This window comes from Callorhinchus milii, unplaced genomic scaffold (assembly GCF_018977255.1).
Source record: "Callorhinchus milii isolate IMCB2004 unplaced genomic scaffold, IMCB_Cmil_1.0 Scaffold5, whole genome shotgun sequence".
Classification (NCBI taxonomy): Eukaryota; Metazoa; Chordata; class Chondrichthyes; order Chimaeriformes; family Callorhinchidae; genus Callorhinchus; species Callorhinchus milii.
The window spans coordinates 52,339,533-52,354,814 of record NW_024704746.1 but is presented as its reverse complement, the minus strand read 5'-3'; the positions used below and the strand labels follow the sequence as shown (position 1 = coordinate 52,354,814).

At 44.0% G+C, this 15,282-nt stretch overlaps 1 protein-coding gene across 5 annotated transcripts in view; it reads right to left on the bottom strand.

Annotated features, from left to right (window-relative positions):
• Positions 1-406: 406 nt before the first annotated feature.
• Positions 407-15,282, bottom strand: part of LOC103186225 (TUB like protein 3) — a 78,164-nt gene continuing 63,288 nt past the window's right edge. For all 5 annotated transcript variants that reach the window (XM_042335311.1, XM_042335313.1, XM_042335312.1 and 2 more), the window contains 6 exons: positions 13,515-13,712; positions 12,671-12,783; positions 10,862-10,976; positions 8,373-8,471; positions 5,223-5,394; positions 407-4,046 (listed from right to left, as the gene is read on the bottom strand). In XM_042335311.1, the coding sequence (XP_042191245.1) occupies positions 3,913-4,046; positions 5,223-5,394; positions 8,373-8,471; positions 10,862-10,976; positions 12,671-12,783; positions 13,515-13,712 (831 nt within the window). In that variant the 3' untranslated portion in view covers positions 407-3,912. The remainder of the gene's footprint in view (positions 4,047-5,222; positions 5,395-8,372; positions 8,472-10,861; positions 10,977-12,670; positions 12,784-13,514; positions 13,713-15,282) is intronic.

Here is a 15,282-nt window from a genome sequence, read left to right as displayed (position 1 = left end):
TTAACATTTATATTTTTGTACATTTGTGTTAGTCCTTATGTCACCGCAGAGGCACAAGTTTAAATTAACTCTTACAACAGCGCTTACTGAATATACTGTGAATAATTTAGATTTCAACTAATTCTGGTGAATTTTAGGCACAGGTTGGCAAGAGACAAGACTTGGGGACCTCAGACTATGACTGCTGGAATATTAACTAGCTAACACCACATAACTGATTATTGCAAGCAATATCTGGTAAGCTTCCCATTACATGTGCGAGTGCGTGTAAATTGGAAAAGAATAAAACAGTCTAGACATTAACTTTAATTGACTGCCTGTAAGTCACTCAGAATGAGAAAAGAAACCAATTGAGTCTTTTGCAAAATGACAAATGAAAACAAAAATACATTAGAAAAAAGGCGTATTTACGTATTTGAAAGTAGTAGATTTTAATTCAGTGACAACAACAACAAAATTACATTTATAGAGCGCCTTTCACGTCGGGAGGACGTCCCAAAGCGCTGAGAGTCTCGTCTATTCATTCCGCCACCAGATGGTACGAGCAGTTCAGCAGATAAAGCAGCAATAGCGTTTGCTATGTACTGCCACCAGCCGTAAAGCGAGGACACAGTGGAACCCGAAACAAGGAGCATTGTTTGACTGACTGGTTCTGCCATTGCTTTCAAGACCAATAGTGATCACCGACAACAGCCCTGAAACACATGCAGGTTTTTCTCCCATTCCATGTGTTCAAGGCAGAACAAATTCCAAATATGAGATGATAAATGTATTTAAGAGAAAAAATACTGCAAAGCCAATGGATGAGATTGCATGATTAACAGCTATGCTCTGTTTGACCAGTAATTACAATTACATAATTCAAAGAGAGCATGACAGGGAGTGCACCTGAGCTAACGCAGATAACTTTATGGTACTGCATATTGGTCAATAAAAATAAGATGCACATGGACAGGATAGAACTTATTTTGGAGTGGGAATTTGTGAGAGAATCAAAGTGCGAGGTTAGTCAGTGAAAAGGATAAGAGAGATAAAATGAGATCGCACAATTTTTGAAAGAGGTGAAAATGTGAGGGAAAATAATCGTGAATGAATGTTTGAGAGCGTGAGCGTCTGAGACCAACTGTGAATGAATGTGAGTGAATGCGTGAGGAGAATAAGTGTGAATGAAAAAATATTCAAGTGTATGAATGTGAGTCCAAGAATGAATGAGAATGTGTGAAGTGAAACAGTGCGTAAATGTGTGAGAGACAATGACAGTGAGTGAGAAAGCGTTTGAGAATGCGGGAACATGTAAAGGAATGCATTTGTGAGAGTGAATGAGAAGTGAGCATACTTGAAAATGAGGAAATTATGGAAAACTGCCAGCTCAGCTTTCTTAGTGTTACTGAAACTGATATGCATGTACACAACTCCAACACATCATAAAATTGGAACAATAAAATACTTTTCTGGAGGATTGTTTTAAGTCAAGGCTGATACCTTGTTGTCTGCAACAACATTGGGCGTGCCTGATTGACGGCAGATTCAGAGCTGTCTGTAAACTCATCTTTCGAAGCAACACTAATGGGTTTGAGAACTATACGCACATAAATATTATTCATAGCAAGGATGGGTTGGAGCTCACTTCAGCCTCTGTCAGCACCCAGGTATTGACGTCACATGCACCAAAAGCCCAAGAACACCAATAAACTCACCCCCGTCTAGTGGATATGTGAATGCACTGCTCTTCCTGACATACTGTAGTCTCTGGTTACACTCTGCCAAAAGGATATACAAGTGGCTGCCATCTGAAAGGGTCGGACACAAATATCTGAACTTATTTTTTTAAATCCACCCCATCTTTAGAGAGTTCAGAGGTCAGAGGGTGATTCTAGCTGAAAGAGGTCAGCCAGGCCATGTCACCTGAAAGGACAATTCTGGTTGAGGGAGGTCAAAGAGAGATTTCTGCCAAGTTGAAAGGCAACATGATCAGAGGGTGAATTGACCCAAAGGGAGGTTAAAGGGTAACATGACCAGAGGAAGGTCAGAAGGCCAGATGCCACCTGAGGGAGGTTAAGGAGGTCAGAGGGCGATGTCACTGGGGGAAGTCAGAGGGTGATGTCTAAAGCCAATCTGAAACCAAGAAAAGTACTTGTGATACGTGCCATTAATAAATGGGTGGAGAACTACTCTCCTGAGATTTTCTCAAATTCGTTCATAACACAGAGTTTTACTTTGTTTTGCCTTTTCCATCAACAACATTGTTGAATGATGAGAAAGGCAGTCTTTATAATGCACACATGAGGTCACACTGGATATTCAACTTGTGAAGAATGTACCTGAACTTGATATTATAGCTGATGTTTAGAAACAACGATGAAATATTTTTGGAAAAGGGAAGAAGAAAAACAAAATCCTGCATTTTACAATATGTTGGAAAGACTGTTCATCTAAATTACCTGATTAAAATAACTAAGTTATAAATAAAGAATAACACAGCGGCTAGTGTGTGACACACAGGACAACTCAGATTGCAGTACATGACACAGAGTCTGCATGTATCATACAAAGCATAACTGATTTGAGACAGTGATGTCCAGTCCTAGAATCTGAATGAGAAGTGACAGCAGCCTTTGCTGCGCTTTAGAATGGGGCTGAAGTCCCAGGGACAGCTGCCCTCCAGGAGGCTGCAGTTGAAGTCTCCAGGGACAGCAGAGTTTATTGCATTTTACCAGTCCATTGTGTTCTGTTTGCTTTCCTGCAAGCAATCACTGTACTTACTACCAGTCCCTGATGTCTTATTTTACTCAGTGGACAGCTCAAGGTGTGAGCAAGTGTCTTAATGTATATCCTGCTAAATCCGTGCAGGGTGGAGCTGAAAGGTGTAACTCTTGGTCTCTCTCTGCTTCAGCAGCTCTAAATTTAAAATTCGGTAACAAGGGGTATTGAAAAGGTATCAGTCAGCGTGGAGAGAACATGACATTTAGAAAAATCTCATAATCCAGCCTGCACCCAAACTATATTAAAACGTGTTTAACAATGAGAATACTTTACACTCCTATCTGCAGAATTTGAATTACTGTGTCAAGTCGGGTGATCTCACTCAAAGCAGCAGTGCAAGACACTGGGTGTACCTCAGTGGCCCTTAACTAGGGAGAAACAAATCTCAGGGATAATATTCCTCAACACAAGCCAGCAAGCCCCTGCTGCAGATGTCCTCGTCTGTGTTTTGTTGGTGAGGATAGTGTTGGGTTTGAGAGTAACCACTCTATCCCACTTTAAGTCACACATGTTGAACAGCCACGTGACAAAGCACTGGAGAGCAGTGCTCTCCCTGGCAAATCCATCCTCAGTCCACTGAACAGCAGCTGTTTCTGGGGACTCCAATATCAGTCGAGTGGAGGGCAACTGTCCCTGGGTCTCCAGCCCCATTCTTCATGCCCCCACCAAGTGAGTGGGGCAGAAGAAAAATCAGAGGCTTTCCATCCTGCAGGTTGGAAAGAAGTGCACATTATGCAGAACCAAAATATGAGTGGATCACATGACATAATCTAAGGGTCAACTGCTTTGCCAATCGAATACTAGGGTCTGGCTCAAGTACTTAAATAGTTCCCCTTTCTGGTCTCTGTGGGCATTGATGGCTTGGGTATGCATGGTGTTACACACAACAGTTCCACTGTTCATTCAAGTACCACAGTATAAAGAAAAGGGCAACTGATCAACATGCCATAATTGTAGGCCACGTGGGAAAGTCTAACATCTATTTCTGACAGTGTCTTTATTTCCTTGGTTTGTATTATTTCCTGTTCTGATCTAACCCTTTTCCATAATACAGATCTGTTGTGTTTGCATGATTACAGTACAATAAATAAGTCCCTTTCACATTTCGCTTCCGACACAAAGTGGAGGCCTGCACCACCGTTGCTGTCCTCATTCACACGCCAGTTTACTGTCAAAGCTGGAGAGTCCGATTGCAAAGGCCTGGAGGGCGCATACTGGGTAGTTGTAGTCCATTGTGAAAACATCTTCAGCCACTCTTCCAAACTGCATCACAATGTAGTCAGCTGGTGAGACGAGAGGGAGGAAGATGGAGGAGGAAGGACGTGTATAGAGGAGGAGGAGGAAGAGGGTGAAGAAGCAGGAAAGAGGAGGAGGGAGGGAGGAAGGGCGAGGAGGAGGAGGATGAACAGGGAGAGTAAGAAAGGGAAAGTAGGAGGAAGAGAGGGAAGAGGAGGAAGTTGGGAGAGGGAAGGAAAAAGGGAGAGTATAAAAAGTGGAGAAGGGAGAAAGAAAGGGAAGAGGAAATAGTTAACAACCATTCCAAGACTTTCAGATCCTCGGTTTCTATTCATGAGGCTGGTGCTAACTACACACTGCACAGGGCAATGTGCATGGAAGTGTACGAAACAATGGTACACAAGAACATTGTCTCCTACCGTTCTTGAGACAGTTTGATCAAAAATATCTACTGTTACATACAGTGGCACTCCGAGAATCATTCCCGACACATCTAATTTTTCACTGGGGTCAGCTAGTACACATGAAAATAAAAGCTATTTTTAAATTCAGGATCTAAGATTGTGTGTCAGCTTGGCTCAGTGATAGCACTCTCACCGAGTCAGAAGCTTGAGGGTTCAAGCCACACATGGGGCTTGGAATTACATACTCTAAGCTGATGCTCCAATGCAGGGCTGGGGTGGTGTTGCATTGTCGGAGGTGTCGTCCTTTAGATGAGATGTTAAACAGAGGTCTCATCTGCCCGTTCAGGTTGATTTTAAAGATTCCATGACATTATCACTATTCAAAAAAAGAAGGGAGTTTCTCTCTCCCGGTGTCCTGGCCAACAATTCCCTACATAGAATTGGTTCACTTATTTCATGGCTGTTTGTAGGACTTTGATGTGAGCAAACTAACTGCTATAAATAATTCGTCATTTTCAATCTACGACTGTTTGTGGGACATTGCTGTGCGCAATTGGCTGCCGCGTTCGCCCACAAGTATACAGTCAATTCACTTTACAGTGTGTTCTGTGAAGCGCTTTGGGACGTCCTCCCGACGTGAAAAGCGCTATATCAAATGCAAGGATTATTATTATTATTATTATAAGCAAATTGGCTGCCACATTTTGCCCACAAAATGCATAGACACAACATTTTCAAGTACATCCTGTGAAGTGCTTTAAGATGTCTAAACAACATGGCGCTATATCAAATGCAAGGATTATTATTATTACTACTTACGATCGTTGTCATGAACAATCTGAAAGTTCTTGACAGATGCCTGCGTGACTCTCCCATGGAAGTTCAGGACGTAAGACTGTGTGTCATCATTCCACACCGGCGCTTTGTTGTGTAGCTCGATTAGATTTTCCATGTTGCGATTCTGCCACATCGACAACAAGCTTTCATGTTCCTGTGGTTTGAAAGCAGAATGTAATCTTTGCCGCAAGCCCTAACATTCAGTGCTGAGACAGCTGCCCAAATGCAGACAATATAGCATAGAACTACAGGAAGAGATGCTATGTCAGGAGACAGAAACCCTGATCAGTTTCACATTTGCTTATTACATTTACTGCCAGTGCCTGGCTCTCATAAAAGACATATTTCAAGAAAATAAAGAACTGGAATTCAAAAGTTCAGGGACCTCATCTTAAAATAAGGCAAAATGCAACAAAACAGCAAATACAGAATATGGCACCAGACCATTGAATAAGCCTGAACTTGAGGGAGGAGAAAATACATTCGCCCCTGAGTCAGAAGGCTGTGATTTTCAAATCCAATATTGGGACTGAACTAACAGTCTTGGCTGGCAGTTCAATGGTGTATTGCATTATTGGAGGTATCATCTTTCAGATGAGACGTTAAACTGAGGTTCCGTCTGCCTGTTTAGGTGGACATTAAAGATCCCATGGCACTATTCGAAAAGAGAAGTCCCATTATCCCAGCCACCAAAGTACAGTTGAATTCTACGATGAGCTTCGAGACATCCTCTTTGATACATTAAAAGTGCTATATCCAATACAAGGATTATTTTAATATTATTACTTATTGATTAAAGGGCAGTAAGACATTTTATCCTGCATCCATACAGCAACAAGCAGCCTCAGTGAGATAAGCTGTATTTACATGGCCTCTTTCTATTTCTTGGGGAGATTGAGATATCCTCCCTCACAGCAGCACTCTCTAGCATCCAGATTGCAAGCATCTTGTATAACAGGGAGCTGTACAAGCGCCACACTGAGAGTTCGGGAGCCTCAGAGACAGATTAGAATGGCGGAGAGGCTTTGTTTCACTGTGAGGCACACAACACAAGGCCATGATGTGCATCACCTCGATATAATGAATGTGTGTATGAGGGTTTCGGCGGCCTGCCGTGTGAGATAGTGGCGGAGGTGGGGAAAGGCAGAGCGGGCCATGGCAAAGATGTGGGGTAGAAAGGGTAGTTGAGGGTCAAACAAGACGCCAAGGTTCCGGACTGGCTTAGTTAGGTGGGGTGTGCATCCATGGATGGTGATGCTGTGAGCACCTGAGTTGTGGAGGAGCTGACGAGAGGCAATCAGGAGGACCTCGGTCTTGTTGACGTTCGACTGAAGAAAGTTAGCTCTCGTACAGGACTTGATGTCTGACAAACATTCTGTCACGCAGCAGTGGTCCTGGTGCGGAGCCAGAGAGGTACAGTTGGGAGTCATCCGCATACATGTGGAAGTTGACCCTATGTCTGCGAATGATATCACCAAGAGAGAGCATATAGATATTGAAGAGGCGGGGACCAAGGACAGAGCCCTGTGGAACGCCGCACAAGATGGTGCAGGGGCTAGAGGAGAAACCATCTGTGGAGATGAAGTGGAGACGGTGTGAGAGGTACGATTTGAACCATTCAAGGACAGAACTGTGAAGGTTGAGGTGAGAGGAGAGGCAGTGGACAAGATAGAGTGGTCAACGCTGTCGAAGGTAGCAGAGGATGAGGAGGCAGAGAGAGCCCTGGTCACAGATGGACAGAATGTCATTTGTCAGTTTGACCAGGGCTGTTTCTAAGCTGTGGGCAGCACAGAAACCTAATTGGAGGGGTTCGTGAAGGGAGTGGCGGGAGAGGAAGGAGCGAAGCTGGGAAGCAATGACTCTTTCCAGGACCTTGGAGAGGAAAGGAAGGTTGGAGATGGGGTGGTAGTTTGAGAGCAGGAATGGGTCCAGGGAGAGTTTTTTCAGGATAGGAGTGATGACGTCTGTTTTTAAAGGGGTGGGAACAGTTCCAGTGGACAGGGAGAGGTTTAAGATGTCTGTGACTAGAGGGGCAAGGAGGTGAAGCTGGGAAGTAAGGAAAGGGGTAGGGATGGGTTGAGGGAGCAGGTGGTCGGCATAGTTGGGTATCATCCCAGACCTTGACTTCAAAGTCCTCCCGTGGGTCTTGAACCCTGAAGCTTCTGACTCTGAAACGAGAGAGCTAACAATTGAGCCAATATTAAGCAATTCCCAGTGGGCCAATTGATGAAATCCATCTGACATGATCACAAGAAATGCTTCCTAACATTTCTATGAGAACTGGGGCTTCCTAGAGGTCTGATAATAATGATAATAATAATGTCTTACATTTGATATATCACGTCTTTGAGACGTCTCAAAGTGCTTCACAGAATATACTGTAAAGTGAATTGACTGTATATTGTAGGCAAAATATAGCAGCCGATTGCACAGCTGTGTCCTACAAACAGTCTTGGATTGAAGTGACTAATTTATTGATGAAGACCTGTAGCTCAGTGGTTAGAGCACTCGCTTTGCAAGCGAGAGACCTGAGTTCAATTCCAGGCAGGGCGAAACCTTGGGCAAGTTTGCTTACTCCACACGCCTAATAATAATCCCTCCAAAACCAAAAACAATAATAAATTGTTTATTTTCAAGCTATGACTGTTTGTGGGACATTGCTGTGCGCAATTGGCTGCCGCGTTCGCCCACAAATATACAGTTAATTCACTTTACAGTGTGTTCTGTGAAGCGCTTTGGGACGTCCTCCCGACGTAAAAAGCGCTATATCAAATGCAAGGATTATTATTATTATTAAGGCATTCATTACAGAAGGCAATTGTGACTGAATCAATACTTTTAATCAACGGCAACTAAGAAGCGAAAACACTTTGGGATATGGGGAAAAAGGTGGAAGGTGGGATTAATGAAAAGAGCAATTCAAAATAAACAGAGGGAGGAGGAATACCAACAAGGTTAGCCACATGCCTAAAAGGGAGTAAGCGACAAGAGTAAGGGCAAGTAAATGGAATTGAAAGGATTTCTCTTAAAAGAAACAGTACAGACACAATGGGCCAAATGGCCTTCTTCTTTGCTATGGTTCTATGAAATGTGTTGAAAATTTCTACGTTTATATCTTTTTGAATGACTTACATGGCGAGGTCTGACGGGGACTCGTTCATGATTCATGTTCATTCCAGGAATGACCACCGTCATCTTCCTTGGTCCTTTAAAGCCTAGCACGTTAGTCTCCTACAGAAAGTGAAAAGTACAACAACAACTTGGATTTATATAGCGCCCTCCACGCCGGAAGGCGTCTCAGAGAGCTTCACAATAACGGATCCCGGGGCCGAGCCAGGCGGAGGGGGAAGAAGATGACCAAAGGCGTGGTCAAAAAGAAAGGTCTTTAGCCGAGACCTGAAAATAGGAAGAGAGGGGGGAGGCGAAGGGAGTGAAGAAGGGAGTTCCAGAGCCTCGGGGCATAGTGGTTGAAGGCACGGACGCTGATGGTAGAGCGGAGGATTCGGGGGATAAGGAGGAGGCCAGACCCGATGGAGCGAAGGCAACAAGCACTGTTGTGAGGAGAGAGGTCAGAGAGGAGTGGAGGGATTTGAAGACAAGAGTAAGGATCTTGAAGTCGATCCTCTCTGGAACAGGCAGCCAGTGCAGTCTGCAAGGACTGAGGTAATCGGGGAGCGGAGTTTGTTACAGGTAAGAATGCGGACGGCAAGGTTCTGGATGACCTGGAATTTATGAATGGTAGTGGAAGGGAGCCCAGCGAGGAGGGCATTTAAATAGTCCAGCCGAGAGGTGACAAAGGCCTCGACCAGGATTTCGACAGCTTTTGGTGTGAGATATTGGCGGAGACAGGCGATGTGTCGAAGGTGGAAGAAAGCGGTGCTGGTGTGGGATCGGATGTGGGGGAGGGAGGATAATTGGGGGTCGAACCTGATGCCTAGATTGCATACGGATTTGGAGAGTTTTAGGAGGTTGGGTAGGTGGAGGAGGTGAGAATCTTGCGATTTAAGACGTTGACGAGAGCCAAAGGGTATGGCTTCCGTCTTGTCAACATTTAGCTGAAAGAAATTCGCGATCATCCAGCTCCTGATGTCTGACAGGCAGGCTGACAGAACATCAGGGGACTGGGGGTCGCAAAGTGAGGTGGAAAAATGGGTCGTCTGCATACATGTGGAAGTGTACCCCATGTCTGCAGATGACGTCCCCAAGAGGGAGCATATAGATTAGGAAGAGGAGGGGGCCAAGGATGGATCCTTGGGGTACCCTGCAGGTAACCAGGTGAGAGCGGGAGGAAAAGTCTTTTGTGGAGATGTACTGCTGGCGGTTTGTGAGCTAGTGTTAGAATTTACACTTGTTGTATAATGCTAGAATCATAATAGATGTTGCGAACAGGTTAACTTTAAGTTAAGTGTGGGGGACAACTGGACTGACACTCATGATTAACACTCAAGAGCAACAAAAGGCAACTCTCAATAATAGCAGCTAATGAGCAAGTTGCTTAAACTAGAGGACCTTGGTACCATTCCGGGATACTGATAAGAAATAACCAGTCACTTAAAAGGAATGTACTAATGATCCCACCTAACAAAATAACAAGCATCAGATAACAGGGATCTTAAGGACAGTGTGTTTCTGTGCTGAGGCACGTACACCCCATGAGGTGTTCACGTGAACCCAGTATGATTTCGACCGGGTGATCTAATGTCCGCACCATGATTGGACGAACATCGGTATAAGAGTTCCGATAACTTTGTACGGAGACAAGGGTACGGGAGATGGGGCCGTCCCGGGCTGCGGAGACAAGGGTACGGGAGATGGGGCCGTCCCGGGCTGCGGAGACAAGGGTACGGGAGATGGGGCCGTCCCGGGCTGCGGAGACAAGGGTACGGGAGATGGGGCCGTCCCGGGCTGCGGAGACAAGGGTACGGGAGATGGGGCCGTCCCGGGCTGCGGAGACAAGGGTACGGGAGATGGGGCCGTCCCGGGCTGCGGAGACAAGGGTACGGGAGATGGGGCCGTCTCGGGTCCCGGAGACAAGGGTACGGGAAATGGAAGACTGAGAGCTAGAAACACTAAGACTGAGGATATCAGATGGAAGATTGAAAGCTGTAAGCAAAAAAAAGCATGAAGAATCAAGCTTGTGTGCTGTAAAGACACAGTGTTGAACTCAAGATATCTACTGTGGTATTATTGTGTTATAAGGTCTGTTGATTGTACCGGCCTTTGGTCTGACCCATCGGGACATTGGGAATAACGAACGAATGATAATAAAACAGTCTGATATCTGGTTGCAAACGGATTATGGCTGATTTTATATTCTAACAGTAGGGCTCGAACCAGGCGAGTGCGGTCCCACTGAGGTAGATGACGGAGGAAAGGTGGTGGAGGAGGATGGCATGATCGACTGTGTCGAACGCAGAGGAGAAGTCCAGGAGGACAAGGAGGCAGAGGGAGTACAGATTCTTCTACAACTGCTCCATGGCCACACAGTGAGAAGTAAGGTAAAATAATAAGCCTTGTATTTCATTTTGAGTTTCTCATATCAAAAGGTTGCATACGTTCCACTATCACCTGGTGTACTCACAAAACACACTCCGATAACTCCTGCCTGTTATTGTACTCACATAACACACCGCAGCTAACTCCTGCCTGCTGTTGCTCTCTTCAAGCAATCCCACAGCTTTAGCAGGATTTACTCCATTGTCGTAGATTGTAAATTTTGTTCCCATTAAATTCGACCTAGTCAGGGGCAAAGACAGAATGGTAACAAACAAAGTTGCAATCTAAAGGTAATATACTGCAAGTATATTTCTTTCAATACATGATCTACAAACATATATTCCTAAACAATAGAGCCGCAAAGTCTAAGCCAACATTCCAAAGCAATGCTGAGATGTGTTGCATTGTTGGAGGTTCTGTAACTCGGATGAGATGTTAACCTAAGGTCCCATCTGCTTGTTAAGGTGGATGTTAAAGAACCCATAGCACTATTCGAAAAGAGAATGGAGTTTCTCCTGGTATCCTGGCCAACAATCCTCAAAATAAAATTGGTCGCTCCACGGCTGTTTGTGGGACTTTGCTGTGCGCAACTGCTGTGGAATGTGGAACACTGCTTTGGAATGTTTCACCAACAAAATACAAAATCAATCCACTTTACAGTATATATAACGACGTGATAAGGCGCTGTATCAAATGCAAGGATTATTATTATTGTTTTTCAATCAGACGATGATCACTTGGTATATAGCTGAGAAATTCCTAGCCACTTTGCAATGAAAAAATATGCAGATATACAGGTAGAACATTTTAATTGTGATAAACATTCTTAAAAAGGTCTTAGCTTAGCTATCTCCCTCAGCTCTGAAACAAGCCTGGCCAGTGACTCAAAGCATGTTTCTTGCCAAAAGATATCGTGGAGAAAGTTTTGTCCTGATGAAAGTGAGGGATGATTGCAGTGAGGAAAGGAATTTTCTTGTTTGCATCCTGTTTATATACTGTCTGAATCCATTTACGCTACTCCATCTAGCACTTTCAGGTACTACATGTTTAGATGCAGAGGAAATAACCTAATGGAGTGCATCATCGTGATATAATAATAATCCATGCATTTGATTTAGCACCTTATCACGTCACTGAGATAGAATATATTGTAGAGTGAATTGACTGTGTACTTTGTGGGTGAAATGCAGCAGCCAATTGCACATAGCAGTGTCCCACAAACAGTCGTGAATTGAGGGACTTTTTTTTGAAGGATTATTACTCCCGAAAAGCAATCTGCCAATTGACTAACAACTGGGTACCTATTTACCGAAGGAGCAATGTGAAAGGCGCTATACAAATGTAATCTTGTTGTTGTTGTAAGCAAACTTGCCTAAAGTTTCGTCCTGCCCGCAAATCGGACCCGAATCATCTCACTTGCAAGGCGAGTGCCACTACACTATGGGACTCCACATACTTCATATACTTCAAGTAGATCACACTGATATACTCCATTCGTCTATTTTTTCTGCATCTAACCATGTAGAGGAAATAAAGAAATCCTGCATATGATGTACTTTCCCCTTGGTGTCTTATCATCAGGCCTGGGTCAGGTAAAGCACTCTGAAATGCTGTCCGACGTGAAGGGCGCTATATAAATGCAAGTTGTTGTTGTAGGTTAGATATAGAGTAAAGCTCTTTCTTCCCTGCCAAAATGGGGTTTAAAATGCAGGGTTTCTGCTGTAATTCCCAAAGGAAAAACACATTTTAGATCCCGTCTTCTAATCAATAAAACTGAAGCTGCATGGGTTAAAGCTGCATCCCGTCTTCTAATCAACAAAACTGAAGCTGCATGGGTTAAATGGGTGCAAACTGAAATGCATCCACCACACCTGGATTTATGTACACTTCACAACAATTCACTTGTGCTTCACTGTTCCATCAAGGGGACTTACCTCAGTTTACCAATGAAGCTTATGGCTTCTCGGGACAAATCTGTGGCATCGATGGAGATCAAGTAATTAGACGTTTTGCTCTTTTTCCGTTTCCTTCCTGCTAATAAAAATACCTGAAAAATGAAACGGACTTCAATGCTCGTATCTCCTCTCTGTTCACAATCAATACACCCAGTCTAAGGTCTCACTCAGGGCTGCACCAACAACGGGGTCTCCTTGGAGCTGAACAGGCTCCAAAGTGACATGCTCCAATGGAATGTCGGAATCGAGCCAGCCCTCTTTGGCGGTCTTGGTAGTCCGGTTCCTGAGCCAAGCCGGCCAAAGCTATGCAGTTTTAGCTGGTCAGTCTCCAACTCACACTCTGGGGTCCCCAAGCCTTGGCTCTTGCCAACCTGTGCCTAATAGTCTGAAATGCTGAACTCTGTCCAGCGCCTTGGGACGTCCTCCCAACGTGAAAGGCGCAATACAAATGTAATCTTGTTGTTGTAATACTTTCCAGAATTAGGTAAGCAGAATGGGTATTCCAATTCAACAATGTTTCTCTGGGATTTCCATGTATAAGTGGGATGCATGGAAATCTCAGCTTGGTTTGGATACTCTTAAGCATGGTGATGGGTTTCCGCATGTGTCAGACACCCAGCTGACCAAAAAAAACTCAAGAACAGCACAATTCTTTATTCTTCTGGATCGAGAAGGAAACTGTCCCACTCAGATTCAAGAGGGAGCAAGAGCAATGAGTGCGAGCTGACAGCATGAACACTGAACACAAACTGACAGCAGGTGTACTGAAGTTGAGTCTGATCTTATGCCCAGGTTGTACATTTACAAGCAAGCATTCTGTCACCTTCTTTCCATCATCCCGCTCTAGATGCACATAGTAGGTTGGATACAGCCCACGGTCCATTCCTTTCTTGTCCCGGGTGATCCTGCATTTGATTGTGACTCCACGAGGCGCTGGTCTCAAGGTAAATTCCTCCAAGTTGTCCAACTCAATCGGGTTTAGGCCAGGACTAGGAGAAGGGAGGGAGACCGCTGATGTTTCCTGGGAATAGGAGGGAAGAATTTTTGACAACAAACAGCTCCGAAATGAGCAAGCAAATAGTGTACTGCTGTAGCAACTGAACCATGAGGCTGTTTGTTTCCAGGATGGCAGGTTTCAGTTATGAAGAAAACCTAAGCCTTTTTCACTTCAACTGAAGTTAAAGGATAACCTGACGGAGGTCTTCAGGATTGTGAAGAATTACAATAGTGCAAACAGTAATCTAGTGTTCGGTGTGTCAACAACAATATACACAAATTTAAGATCATCACAAAAGGCATTAAAGGGGAAGGAGGGAGGTCACGTGTATCTATACTAATTATATATCTGTTGGTCTGTCTTGTGTATCCGTCAATCATGCAATAACCGATTGACGTAGAGACATGATTTACATCTCATCAGAAAGGTCTGGCAGTGTCATGGTCATATTTGTTTTGGGGGGAATCTCCTATCGTTGATGAGCTATATTAAATATTAAGCCCCAAAATATGAGGTATGCATCATAGTCTGCAACTATGATAGAGCGACAGAGGAAAGCATACACCGTTCAGAGAGATACATCTATATTCTGCGACAAGTACATGGCACTTTTTTCTGGTTGTTATAGGAGCTAGAGTCCTCCCATGTGGGACATACAGTGAGAGAGGAGAGAGACTGAGATAGTGAGAGAGACAAAGAGAGAGAGGCTGTGAGAGAGAGAGACTGGGCGAGAGAGACTGAAAGGGAGAGAGAGACTATGAGAGAGAATATATTATAAAGTGTAGTGACTGTGTGTTTTGTGGGAGAGACACACAGAGAGAAAGACTGAGAGAGAGAGAGAAATAGAGGCTGAGAAAAAGAGACTGAGAAAGAAAGAGAGATTGGGAGAGAGACAGAGAGAGAGAGAGAGAGAGAGAGATACTGACAGAGAGACTGAGAGAAAAAATATATCAAAGGAATTTGAATCCTCCCACAGGACCGAGTATAGATAAAGCTGAAATGTCTGTCTGTGTGTCTGTCTGGGTGTCAATCTACATTCCATATTGGATCCTTTGGTTGCAAGCGAAGCTGCAACGGGTACAGCTAGTATATATATATATGTATATTTTAAAAAGGACTTAAAGAATCTTGAAAAAGAGTAATAGTAAAGAAATGTGTGGGATAAGATTCGGTGATTGATGTGGAGAAAAACAAAATAATCTCACTATAATAATAATAATCCTTGCATTTGATTTAGCGCTTTTCATGTCTTATCGACGTCTCAAAGCGCTTCACAGAATAGACTGTAAAGTGAATTGACTTTTGTGGTCGAAAGCCAGTCATCTTCTGTGAGTCAGCCAGTCAGCAGCACGAGAGCGAGGGGTGGAGCCTAGACCGAGCAGTGGGGATATAGCCACAGTGAGGAGAGCCGTGTCAGAGGATAATTTTTTTTTTAAAAAAAGCGAGAAACTTAAAAAGCGACGTCAGAGCGACGTCAGTATCAACAGTAAACTGACAACTTTCAACACATCACACACCACGGATTTAATTTGATCAACTTACCTTGATTGGTTTAAGTTAACTTGAGCAACTTAATTGGATCAACTTGATTGAC